Source organism: Patiria miniata, unplaced genomic scaffold (assembly GCF_015706575.1).
Source record: "Patiria miniata isolate m_02_andy unplaced genomic scaffold, ASM1570657v1 HiC_scaffold_9, whole genome shotgun sequence".
Taxonomy (NCBI): Eukaryota; Metazoa; Echinodermata; class Asteroidea; order Valvatida; family Asterinidae; genus Patiria; species Patiria miniata.
This window is the reverse complement of record NW_024037076.1, coordinates 8,458,363-8,471,174: the sequence shown is the minus strand read 5'-3', so window position 1 is coordinate 8,471,174 and position 12,812 is coordinate 8,458,363. Positions and strand designations below refer to the sequence as shown.

Genomic DNA, 12,812 nt, shown 5'->3' with positions numbered 1-12,812 from the left:
TGTTTTGTCTTCTTTAAGATTCATCTGACGTTGTCCCCTCAAATCAAGTGAAATTTATAAAATATAAAATATATATTCCCCTCCCAACCAATTTTTCAATTTGAGTGATGAAAACCTAAGAATCAATGTTGATTGGCCTAATCTGCACTGGGATAATTTTAATTTTTTTAGGGGGGGGGGGGGGAAGGAAAGGTCCTTCAATGCGAATGTATACTTACATCTCTATCGTTTATCCCAATCCACAAAGACGTGGGTATGTCACTGAAAACTGTCATGACATACTGCAAAAAACCCTGCTCGTATCCGTCTGCAATGGAGGCCAGACTAGATCCGTTACTCTGACACGCTGCCAAGGCGTTGTCGTATTCCAGGTTGAATGGCAACAAGGTGTAACACGACCCGTAAAAATCTTCAATGTAGCCCGGGGGGCACGAGTTTGGGGGCGGCTGTGGGGCTATCACAGGATCTGAACACAAGAGAGTCACAATAATAACTTATTATTATTATTATTTATTCATGCCATATAAAAATTTATAACACCTCACCCACAGATTCTGTATCTTGATTGGCCGAGAGCGAGTCACATGTTACTTTCTAATTTTGCTATCTTTCTGTGCACGACCAAAAGTACTATACCCGTAGCAACCAAAGTACTATACCATTAGCAACCAAAGTACTATTTCCACGGCGCGGTATTTGTGTGCAAATGGGATGCTGGTGTGCGCGTTGCGCGTATTGTTCCAAAGAGAGCGCGCCGCAGACTTGGGTTCAAACATTTCGTGAAGGGGTAGTTTGGAAGAGAGAAATACATTTTCCACCAATTTTGTATTGAAATTGAAGTTATTTTCAACAGTGTTCAGATTTAAATAATTTAAAATATTAAAATCAAGCAGAATCTGTGGGTGAAGTGTTATAAAACAAATATTGAATGCTTTATCTCGTGGTGAAGTAAAACTAGCCTACCTCGGTGATCCATGGAGCATTCTATTTTCCCTCGGCTTCGCCTCAGGAAAATAGAATGTCCATGGATCACCTCGGGAGGCTAGTTTTACTACACCACTCGAAGCATTCAATATTTGTATAATATATCACAATCTAGATGGGCATTGGGAAAACAAGGGTAATAAAAAAGCACTATGGTTGAGGACCTGTCATCCCAAAATCAGATGTGGAAATAAAAATCATTACACAGGCTAGTCACCAACAGTCAGATCATATTTCAAGTAAGCACTGTGACTAGTCAAATTCAGTCAACAGACAAAAAAATGGCAAGTGGTAGACTCAGCTGGCTGATCAATCACCTACGGTCAAGGCATAGCTGTATCAAGTTACATTAACAGTCACAGCCAGTCAATGCTGCTTTGCGTACGCTGGAGCTCTTAACTGTTGAAAACAGTCACCTGATTGATTTTGACTGAAAGGACAACTTGGCACAGAACGTATGTTTGCATAGGAGGGTTTTAATACACTGAACTCACCGATGTAGCTTTCGCACAAGTAAGGCAGCTTGGTCCCTCCGCAGCTGACGTCATCCCATAAGCCAGGTGTGATTGGATCGGCCATCATCATCCCGCAGTCATTCTTGTACTGCACGGAGGATTCAAATAAAGACTGCGACTCTTCACATTGGTTCCCTTTTTGTGATAATTGTCATACTTTCACGGATGGAGCTACAATGTGCACATGAGCATACCGGCTGCTAGCCTTAGTCCCAGACTAAGTATGGATTTTTGTTCCCCGAAACGCATCCATCAGGAAAACAAAAATCCCAAGCCAGTCTTTAACCAAGACCAATTAACAGTAATAAAAATAATAATCATAATACGTGTAAAGGTACCATTAAAGAAACATGTTATCGTAATTTCTTCGCGCGATGGGAGACATCGGTCATTAGGGAGACATTATCATGTCTCCCTAATGTCACAGCCCCCCTTCAGAGGCAAAATTTTTCTGTCGCAATTAGATTAAGTTTGTTGCTCGTGGTCTAATTAGTGAACATACCAAAATTTGAGGAACATACCAAAATTTGAGGAAAATATTGGGTTAGGGAATATTGGGTTAGGGCACATTGAAGTTTGAAAAATTTTGTGCACAATTCTATGGGGATGTCTCCCAAATGACCCATTTCCCGTAATACTACTACTACTAATAATAATTACCTTGGATTGGACATTTGGGAGACATTTCCATAGACTTGTGCACAAAATTGTTCAAACTAAAATGAGCCCAACCCCAATATTGCCTTGTCCTTTTTCCACAAATTTTGGTATGTTTACTAATTAGACCACAAGCAACAAAAATAACGTAATTGCGACGATAAAATTTTGCATCTAAAGGGGGGCTGTGACAATAGGGAGACAATAGGGAGACATTAAAATTGGTGCTCAAGGTGCTACATTGTTATTACCCTGCTCATTGGGCCAATGAAACATTCCAAAGACAATCTCAGCTCCCTGGGGAGTATATGCAGCTAAAAGCTGCTATTTCAGGGCAAAGCAGCTAAAATCAATCACAATGACCATCTCTGCCCTCACAGGTATACATGTACTTGTATGGAGAGGCAACGAGTGACGAAGTGCCTTGCCCAAAAGCACAGGCACCATAAACCCAGGCTGGACTCGAACCCACAACCTGCAGAATTACCCGCACTAGGCCACGAATTCAATGCACCAGAGCATGAGGCCACAGCACTCCAGGGCAGACCACCACTCCCTCCCCTCATAATCATACACTTTGTTATTTTCACCTCAGTTTCATCAAAGAAGTCCAAGTACCCATCTGGCTGGCCCGGTGCCCAGTTGGTAAACAGTACGCTGTCTCCGTTTGTCCATTTGAATTCTTTGTTGTTGGTGGTATCCAAAAGGCCGATCCAGACATTTTTGGCGTAGCTTTTCATGAAGTAGACCAGCATATCTTCAACCAAATAATAATGAGAAAACAAAGATCAGTATCAACATTTTTTCGAACTCGTACTCATGAGAATGTAATAAGACATTTGCGAATAGCCTATACACTTTGCGACTTAAAATTAATTTGAATAACATCTGGTACACTGACTTGCTCATGATGCTTGGCACGTTTTAACTTTGAATTCTCCAGACCAAAGACACTGTTGCTATATCACATGATTTGGGGCAAGCTCTTCCATAGTTACGTAAGAGATGCTCAGCACCAATACATTGTTCACGATGGGTGAGAATGGCACAAAGACACCAGACCATGCCAGAGCTGGGGGTTGCTAGCATAAGGCTCGCCCCGAAATCACGTGATATAGTGACAGTCTCTTTGGTCTGGAGAATTCAAAGTGAAAATGTGCCAAGCATTCGAGCACAGTTGGAAATTTCCGTTGGTAGTTCATTTCTTTATTCAGCGAAGTGCGTAAGCGTTGGTACAATGCACAAGCACCCCCGATTGCTGTTATTCGTCAGATCAGTGCGCGACATCGCGTAGCTGCAATCGGCTCAGTGAGAACATGTCTCGGACGCTGAATTCAGGCCCAATTCAAAACATGATTCAGCAACTTTTGATTTGAAAGCGAGATCCTAGAATGTTGTTTTTCTCGGAATATACAGCTGAAGATGAGCTGAAACTTCATCAGGTTAGTTGTTCAGTACCTTTCTTTAGATTTTGAACACTTTTGTTGCTTCAAATGAACATAATGCACAAATTACAAATGATGGACTATATCTGTAAAGAGCCCATTTACCAGACTCAAACTAACCCTGTAGACTGGTATAGCTGATAGCGGCAAGGTGTCCACCGACAAAATTACTCTCACAGTTACTCCGGGCCTCAGCAAATGTTACCTCCTCGGGAAAATATCCGTAGCATTTCTGGCCAAGCTTAAACCAACCCTCCTGGCACTCGCCATATGGTGGGGGAGCCGTAACTGCAAGATCACAATGTTTACAGGGAGGGGTGCAAAAGAGAGGGCGGAGAGAATGGGTGGAGACAACGAAAAGCAAAAGTACAGATGAATGAATAATATCCTCACGAGAGGAAAAATCTGGAAAATGTGTTTCAGATATCTAGTAGGGTAGTCAAGTTCACCACAAGTGCACTACCAGTCAATCACGAGCCTTCCACTCTAAAGTCAATCCAGTAGCTGTAATTCACATAAACTGTGACAACTCATTCCTTTGTTACAGTTCATCCCTTGTTACCTGTTTCAAGACTTGTGACCTGACTTGTGACCTGACTTGTGACCGGACTTGTGACCGGACTTGTGACCGGACTTGTGACCTGACTTGTGACCGGACTTGTGACCGGACTTGTGACCTGACTTGTGACCTGACTTGTGACCGGACTTGTGACCGGAGTTGTGACCTGACTTGTGACCTGACTTGTGACCGGACTTGTGACCGGACTTGTGACCGGACTTGTGACCTGACTTGTGACCGGACTTGTGACCTGGTTTGTGACCTGAAGCCCGGTTCATACTTCACGCGAAATTCATGTTGTCAACAATGGTGGACGCGCTTTGAATGTATTGTTGACGTCACAAATTTCGCTTCGCTTTCGCTTTCACGTGAAGTATTAACCGGGCTTGACATGTGATCTGACTAGTGACATGACTTGTGACCGGACTTGTGACCTGACTTGTGACCGGACTTGTGACTAGACTTGTGATGGACTTGACAACAGCATTACCTATTTCACGAGGTTTCCTTATCAATATTCCAATTTTAAACCCTGAATATGCAGTACACAGCGCTAAGTGCTAAATGCAGTACCAATTAAAAAACAAAATAACCATGTCTTTACGATTTGACAATAATGACAAAACATAAAAGTGCCACTCACTTGAAGGAAATACACAGAAGAAGGGTTTCTGGAGATCACAGTCACGACCTGACCACTCAAAGAGAGCATCCGAGGCTTGCACAGTTCCAACAACGCAGTCCTGATTAGAATCCCAACAACAAGGTTGATTGTTTGCCCAGTTAACGTAATCTATCGCACTCCCATCAGCCATTTGATACCTGTCATCTGGTGAGGAGACACGAAACATACCATCAACTTCTTATTGCCGCTGCTATATTAGATTCAAATTAGCCAATCGACCTCGACAAGCTCAGAGGTCGAGTGGAAGACAGTAAGACACCCATATTACTAGGGAGTGTGGCCTAGTGGTTAGGGTTTGTGACTTATGATCAGAGGTCAGGGTCTCAAATTCATGCTGCTGGTCACATGTTGTGTCCTTGGACACACCACTTTACCCTTACTTGTCTCTGCAGCTTCTCTCTGTCTGGGATATATGTAGGAGTTACTCATAACCACTAAAACTGTATAGCGCCCTCTGGAGTTTGTTGCTATGTTAACCAGACTTGCAGTTGCAAGAGAGTTCTAGAATACACAGTTGTTAGTCAGAATCCTGACTGGATATGTGTCGTCTTTCCAAGCCTCAATCTTAGATAAGAACCACATAACACTCTCCACCCAGGAGTACAAATGGGTATTGACATTAGCTGTAGGGAGCAACCTGCAATGGACTGGCATCCCATCCGGGGGGGGGGGGAATAGAAATATCCCACTTGTTTTATGCCAAGAAAACCAGAGATAAACGCTGGCCTGATGATGTTGGGCCATATTGGCTCTCGACAGACTTTCCAATTTGTTTCTTTACTATGTGCAGGAGGTCGTAAGTTGCTTCTGACAGGCTCTTGCACAAAATCTCCCTTTGAAAAAAATTCCATCTGGTGTGGTTATTTTAAGATTAATGGCAGTTCTATAGATTTATAAAAAAAAGGCACTGCTGGAAGACAATACTGGCACACAAAACACCATGCTGGCACACACTACATGCATATTTAGTTCTCCAAGTAAACACACATGTTATGTGTGACCAAAATAATTGAAGTATTAAGCTGAGGGTTGGGCAAGGGGACCCTACCCATTCAGATTTTTTTTCCCCCCATGTTTTTTTTTTCTCACTTTTATTCAAATGAAGAAATTAAGTGAAAAATGTAGTTTTCCACTTTCACATAATTTGAAATCTAAACACTGCCCTCTCATATTCAAAGATCGAGGCCCGCTTTATTATTCTAAATCTACTTTTACTCCCCGTAAGAAAGCACAAAACGGTCACCTGCACTTCCACTGCTATGGGTTCTATGAGATATGAGGTTTGTACTGTGAAGTTAGCAATGAGTAAAGTTGCAGTTACATCACGCGACACATCTTTTTGTGAGTTTGTGAGGTTCTGAAAAGAACCAGGAAATACCATTAAAGAGGTTGTGGAATGCTCGAAGACATTTCGGTCATTTTTTCGGTTATATGTAGCCTAAGGTGTGATAAAATTTAAAAAACGACTATTGTGTCTGTCATGAAATGAGTACAAAAGGTACTTTTGAGAGCTGTTTTTCAGGTCCTGTTTCGACCCGAATGTGCGATTTGTGTAACAGTCGTCGTTGGGGGCAGCAAACAAAGCATAGTAAATCGTGACGAAATAAACAGGACTCGTTTATACTACGCTGCATCGGGAGTCCTGTTTATTACGATTTACTATGTTTTGTTTGCTGCCCCCAACGACGACTTTTACACAAATCGCACGTTCGGGTCGAAACAGGACCTGAAAACAGCTCTTAAAAGTACCTTTTGTACTCATTTCATGACGGACACAATAGTCGTTTTTATTTCATCACACCTTAGGCTACATATACCCGAAAATTGACGTAAATGTTTTCGAGCATTCCACAACCTCTTTAACAACTTTCGCACAGTATGCTCTATTCATCGTAGGGAGACTGTACTAGGAGGCTGACTATACATAAACATATACGTCCAGGTAATGTTTTTGTTTTGAGAAGTTTTCATTTTGGAATTTTACAACAAAAATGATACATATATATATGTTTATGTACAAACTTGCGATTGACTTGTGGTAGACAGGACTTCAACACTGGAAATATCTGAAGCATATTTCTCTTCCGAGAATGTTTAATGTTCATTCACGTTTTCTGACCCCCCCCCTTTCTTTCACTCAGTCTCCAGACGATGGGCGGAGCAACCGATTGTGCTTACCCTCATTTCTCCTCATTGCGAGCCAGAATTCTGTACCAACGGCCATTTCGTATTCAGCCCAGTTGATTGGCATCTCCCTGTGCGGAGCATACAGGGAAGCGAAGGGGTACCTGGCGGTGCATTCTTGCAGTGCTGCCGTCCAATTCATGCCTTCGCTGACGTACTGGACGCAAAACTCATAGAGGCCTATGAAACTCCAGCCTGCTGGGCATTCACCTTCCTGTGGACGTTCGGGGCCCGCATCTGAGATAGGAGAGTTTTCCAATTGTTTTCTAATTAGTAATGGAAACTGTTAGATTGAATCAGACAAGTACCCGTTCTCATATAGTCTGTTTTTTTTTTTTGATAACAGAGCCTCTATCCTTTTCGCTGAAACTGTGAGCAGTAGGCCTATAAGCACAGCACAGAGTCGGTTAAGTTAAGGTTTTTCTAAGGCAAATAGTCGTAACGAGTATCTAAATTTTGTGACTCAAGTCAAAGCGAGTCGTTTTATGACAGTGACCAGAGTCAAGTAGGTTGTCTTATCAAGTCGAGTCATTTTGACTACAGTTGAGTTGAGTAAAGTCATTCTACGGCAGCGGCTCAAGTCGAGTTGGATCATTCTTAGGCCGTGCCTCAAGTGAGTAGAGTTATTTTTAGGCAGTGACTCAAGTCAATTGTGTCATTCTTGAGCAGTGACTTGAAACAAGTTGAGTCCAGTCATTTTAAGACAGAGACTTGAGCGAGTCATTCTCAGGCAGTGACTCGAGTCGAGTTGTGTCATTCTTATTGTGTCATTCTTAAGCAGTGACTTGAATCAAGTTGAGTCATTCTTAGGCGGTGACTTGGGTCAATTGAGTCCAGTCGATATAACACAGTGGCTCGAGGCGATTGAAGTCATTCTAAGACAGTGACATGTGTCACTCTTCAGGCTGGTTCATACCTCATGCAACAGAATTTAGTGGACTTCATTTAGGGTAATGGCAAAGGTCACATTGAAATTGCAATTGTTGAGGTATGTCAGGAAATCTGCTCCACTGCGTGAAGCCTGAACCAGCAAAGACATTTGCCGATAATGGTTCGACTAAGCTTAAAGGGCACAAGGTCCTGAAATCCCTGAAAATTTTATGTTTTGGATTGTTTACTTGGCCTATTTCATACATCTGGTTGAAAGGAAACCAACCTAATGCCTCACTGCTCCCGAAAAAAAACAAAAAAAACCCTGCTTGTTTACATCGGACATGACGGAGAACAAATACGTTTTTCGTGTTGTTTTTAGTGTACGATATACACATTGTGTGTCTCTGGAACAGCTGTGACCAATCACCAATGCAAAAAAAAAATGGTTTCTTCAAGGTCCGCAAAAGGCGAACACATCACGAATGAAATCACAACTAGCATCCCAAATAGCTCGAATTTATAGGGTTGCAAAAGTGGACCCCGAAATTCCTTCAGTTATACAGGAATGACACAAAAACGCCCAGTTTGAAAGGATAGTTGTGTGGATGTTTATATCCTACTTTTAAATGTTATTTCCGATTAACATCATCTCATTTAAAGCGCGTTTTGTAGCCCAATTGGGCTGTTCCAGGACCTAGTGTCCATTTAAGTCGAGTGACCAGGATCCTACCTAATGAGATGGAGCAGATGGCTGTCATGTTCCCTTCGCAATCCTCAGTGGTCCACATGTCACCGTCTGTAGACACGCAGGATTTGGTATCGGAAGGTTGTGGTTCCCTTGCATCCCAGTTGGTATAAACGACGAGTTGAGATCTATCAATCCAGGTGAACGCCTGTAGGGGACAACAAAAACAAAGAAAACTTGCGGAGAATCAAACAGTTTGCTCTTGGAACGACTCTGGAGTGGTGTTACATGGGTGCGAAGCATCCACCTCAATCATCTACTGATTAGTTGTGAAGCGTGTGTCCTCAGGCAATCCAGTTTACCAAGACTAAATAGGGCAGAGGTACTTGTTTTTGAAATGCCGTTTGCACCTATGCAGTATGTCCCCCAAAAAGTGTCCGTCTGACTATTTTTTAAACTAACTACAAAACCATGGAGTCAATTTTGACATCTTTTAATTGTGCAGTTACTCTTTATCCTTGGCCTTAACCCCTATTGCATCGCTGTAGCCATGCACGTCGGCAAATTTAAGAATCCTGCTGCTGTACAAGTTTGACATGTTTTTAGATGGGGTTACAATCGAGAATAAGCTTTATGTGGCGTCTCTGGGCTCCTGTATATTTTGCACTAAATTTAGGGCACCATTTGCAGATGGTATTATAATTTTGTAATTGTGCATCTGGGAGCCAGACTGAGGGAGTAATGGTCGTGTATCTGGAACCTGTAATAAACGCTTTTTAATTAGCGCAATATGTAAGGGTGCAGACTAAATGACCAGCCTGGCAGCACATGCACGGTGTCGATTTATGGTCTGACGTTACCATTTTCTCTGATTTTTGTCTTGACTATCCAAATTTCCCAAAGAATGTTCGTGTCTGTCGAGATCGTAAGTGGGTGCAGAATTCTTAAGTCTTATGGCTTATATTATATAAGTCTTATATTTTTTTGTCTTACTGAGGTCACCTCAAGCTCCACCCAGAAGGATATTTTTGAGAGTTTTAGGGGGATCAAAACGTCATCTGCAACATCAGCCGGCATTTGAAGAAGAAAAGAAACCCACGTCGCTGCACCACTTTTGGGGCAAGCTCCATACCTGAAACCGAAGACTTTTTGTTTTGCCTTACAAACATTATAAGCCAATTAAAATTACACACTGGCTTTTCACAGTGCACTCTGGTGTGCGGTCACAAAGCGCAGTCTTCCTGTCATACACATCATCCATTCGTTTTGAGCCTAACCCATTGAATTTAACCGTAACTTTCACTCTCACGACTTTCAGAATATCTTTTCTTACCCCTCGGGTGCTCTTCAGCCCAATCCATGACGTTGTTTCGCCCGCACCCAGCAACAACAGACGGATGGCATTGTTATGATACGCGTTGCTCACTGTCGCCAGATGTGCATTAGTTCCGGTTGCCCGGCACGCTTCTTCAGCATCAGCTGATGACATTCCGCTGCTGGTGATTTTGAAGCAAGCCCCGTCATAAACAAAATAGTCGGCATCACTGCCACCTATTGGACATGATGGCTGTACCGGATCAGTATCGTCTGAAGTCAGAAAATAAGAATGGAAGTTTAAAAATGATTTATTTTGGCATGTCTTCTCTCTTCTCTTTATATTATTTAACCAGTTAACGCCAGAGGTGTGCGTAAACACGCACCGGCTGTTTTTATACACATGCACGGTCGACTGGTTAAGACGCTAAGATGGCTTTGACTGGCCTCCGGGTGACGTCTAACCATGCTAATCCCTTGTGCCTTTTGTACACTCACACAAAGTCTGTGAAGTCTGTGGAGTCGGGATGTGTGCTGAACTTGAAATGGCCGTGGTGCAAGGCCTATTGTACAATTGACGCTCCAGTGCACACCCGGAGTATTGAAACTATTTTGCGGTTTTGGAAAGAAATATCGTACAAATACTGATGAAATGACTTTTGCGAATCAGTATTTGTGGCATTTGCCTGGACATCAGAAGTTGGCTGGAAAATTTTGCTTTAATTTTCGACAAAAATTATCCCGGCATTAAGTGGTCAACACAGAATAATCACTTCCCTTCCAAAACTCAGCCAAACTGGCCCTTAGCAGACACGTTATCTTTAGGCAACATTAAATCCTCGATCCTGATTGGAGGATCCATGGCAACAAACTGTGGAGCAAGATGCATGTGCCATTCCTGCTGCACGCACGTGTAATAGGTTAACCACTGTGCATCAAGTTTGCTTGAAGATTAATTGGTTGAATCTCATTCGCGCTCGTGGAACACAGGAAATGCAGTGCGTCTATGTCCCTTCGGCCTTAAGGCGCACAGATGCACTGCATTATTCCATGTTGCACTGTCATGCTTGTTGGATAACTAACATAGTCAGAGTTGATGACAAATAAGTAAGTTTTAGACCAAAGTACTGTATGTCTATCACGGACAAAATGAAAAATGTATGCTTAACGAACGATCACTTTCCATTGTTTTGTACATACCTGTAGGAGCTACTTCGCAGAGGAAATAGGGCGTGCTTGCTTCATCACATAGGAATGTTTTCCACAAACCCGGTGTTCGATCATCAGGAACTAGCCGAACACACTGCATGAGAAAAAGGAAGGTTCTGTGTTGCCTGAGGTTTTGCCTGCCACTGTCACATCAATACCCCAAGGCCCATTCTGGACACCGAGCTACTGCAATGCCACACTCAATTTATTGAGGCGATTCAAAATACAGTGCGCCACCAAGATTTTGCCATGGAGAGTTTATTTTTCCCAATTCATTGAAATGGTTGAAAAATTCGCAGCGCGGGCTATTTGAAACTGTTTTTCCAGTCAGTAGTTTCATAAGCGTATGATTCGAGTATCTGTTTTCCTTTTCTTTTCTTTTTATCGACACGGTGTTTTTTGTAAGGCAGCCGAACGCTATGCCCCAATCTATAACAAATTAGCTCAAGTAGTCTACTGACACACATTTAAATGGGCCGTGTGTTGTGTTGACTGTAAATTTGAGAAATGGTCACTCCATGGCAAACACTTGGTGGCGCACTGCATTGTGAATTGCCCGAATTGTACGTTTTGAATTTAGCATGGCGATGGCATGACAATGAAGGAATTCTGTATTTAGAGGAGCATCGGTCCCATTCATTGTGCACATAAATGCACAGTCGGGGCCAAGGCTTTGTGTTTGCCATAACCAGAATTTGTATTAACAGTGTTTGTACTAACGAGAGTTGACTGTGTAATGTGCCATGAGGGTCTCACCTGGTAGATACCAGCGCTATAGTGTTCATTATATTACTAAATGTACCATTAGGGAGACGCGTTATTGTAATTCCTTCAATAATAGGGAGACACCGGTCATTAGGGAGACACATAACTGTCTCCCTAATGTCACAGCCCCCATTTAGAGGCAAAATTTTGGTGTCGCAATTAAGTTATATTTGTTGCTCGTGGTCTAATAAGTAAGCATACCGAAATGCGTGGAAAAAGGACAAGGAAATAGTGGGTTAGGGCACATTTCAGTTTGAAAAATTTTGCACAAGTCTATGGGTAGGTCTCCCAAATGACCCATTCCCGGTAATAATATTTATAGTATATCACAGAAATATGTACACAGTGCTTACCCGCTGCCCCGCAGGTATATTATCGTCTGGTTGATTTAGATCCCAATTGTTGTAACCAGAGGTATTAGTATCATCTGGCCATCTGTATTCGCCATCAACGGCTGTGTCACTCAGTCCCATCCATACGCCATCAGACTGAGACGCAGTCTTCAGAAACACATTCAGGTACACTACAAACAGTAGAGAAGGGTTTCACGGTTCAGAGATTGGCAACAACCCAACAACAAATTCACAAATCTGAAAGCTACAGTCCATCATTTGCAGTAACTGAAGTAATTATTGTTGAAAAACATAATTATTAGGTTGAACGATAGTAAGGGGACTAAACTCCCTGTGAAATTATTCTTTATGGCACGCTGTCATTTTGACGAAATCAACAATTTAAGGTCTTTCCAACGTTGGAAATTTCGGTTAGTTCATTTTCTTTTATTCGGCGAAGCACGTGCAAGCATTGACATGATGCACACGTGCGCCCTTGCTATAATTCTTCAGATCAGTGCGTGACATCGGCTCAGTCTGAACGTGTCTCGGACACTGAATTCAGGCCAAATTCAAAACATGATTCAGCAACTTCTGATTTGAAA

At 42.4% G+C, this 12,812-nt stretch overlaps 1 protein-coding gene across 1 annotated transcript in view; it reads right to left on the bottom strand.

Annotated features, from left to right (window-relative positions):
• LOC119720134 (macrophage mannose receptor 1-like) overlaps positions 1-12,812 on the bottom strand; it is a 39,184-nt gene that overhangs the window by 20,917 nt on the left and 5,455 nt on the right. Inside the window, exons 3-12 of the mRNA XM_038189690.1 lie at positions 12,229-12,398; positions 11,102-11,204; positions 9,921-10,174; positions 8,633-8,795; positions 7,024-7,266; positions 4,804-4,989; positions 3,722-3,889; positions 2,747-2,913; positions 1,479-1,587; positions 219-466 (exon numbers count right to left, since the gene is read on the bottom strand). Coding sequence (XP_038045618.1) covers positions 219-466; positions 1,479-1,587; positions 2,747-2,913; positions 3,722-3,889; positions 4,804-4,989; positions 7,024-7,266; positions 8,633-8,795; positions 9,921-10,174; positions 11,102-11,204; positions 12,229-12,398 — 1,811 coding nt within the window. The remainder of the gene's footprint in view (positions 1-218; positions 467-1,478; positions 1,588-2,746; positions 2,914-3,721; positions 3,890-4,803; positions 4,990-7,023; positions 7,267-8,632; positions 8,796-9,920; positions 10,175-11,101; positions 11,205-12,228; positions 12,399-12,812) is intronic.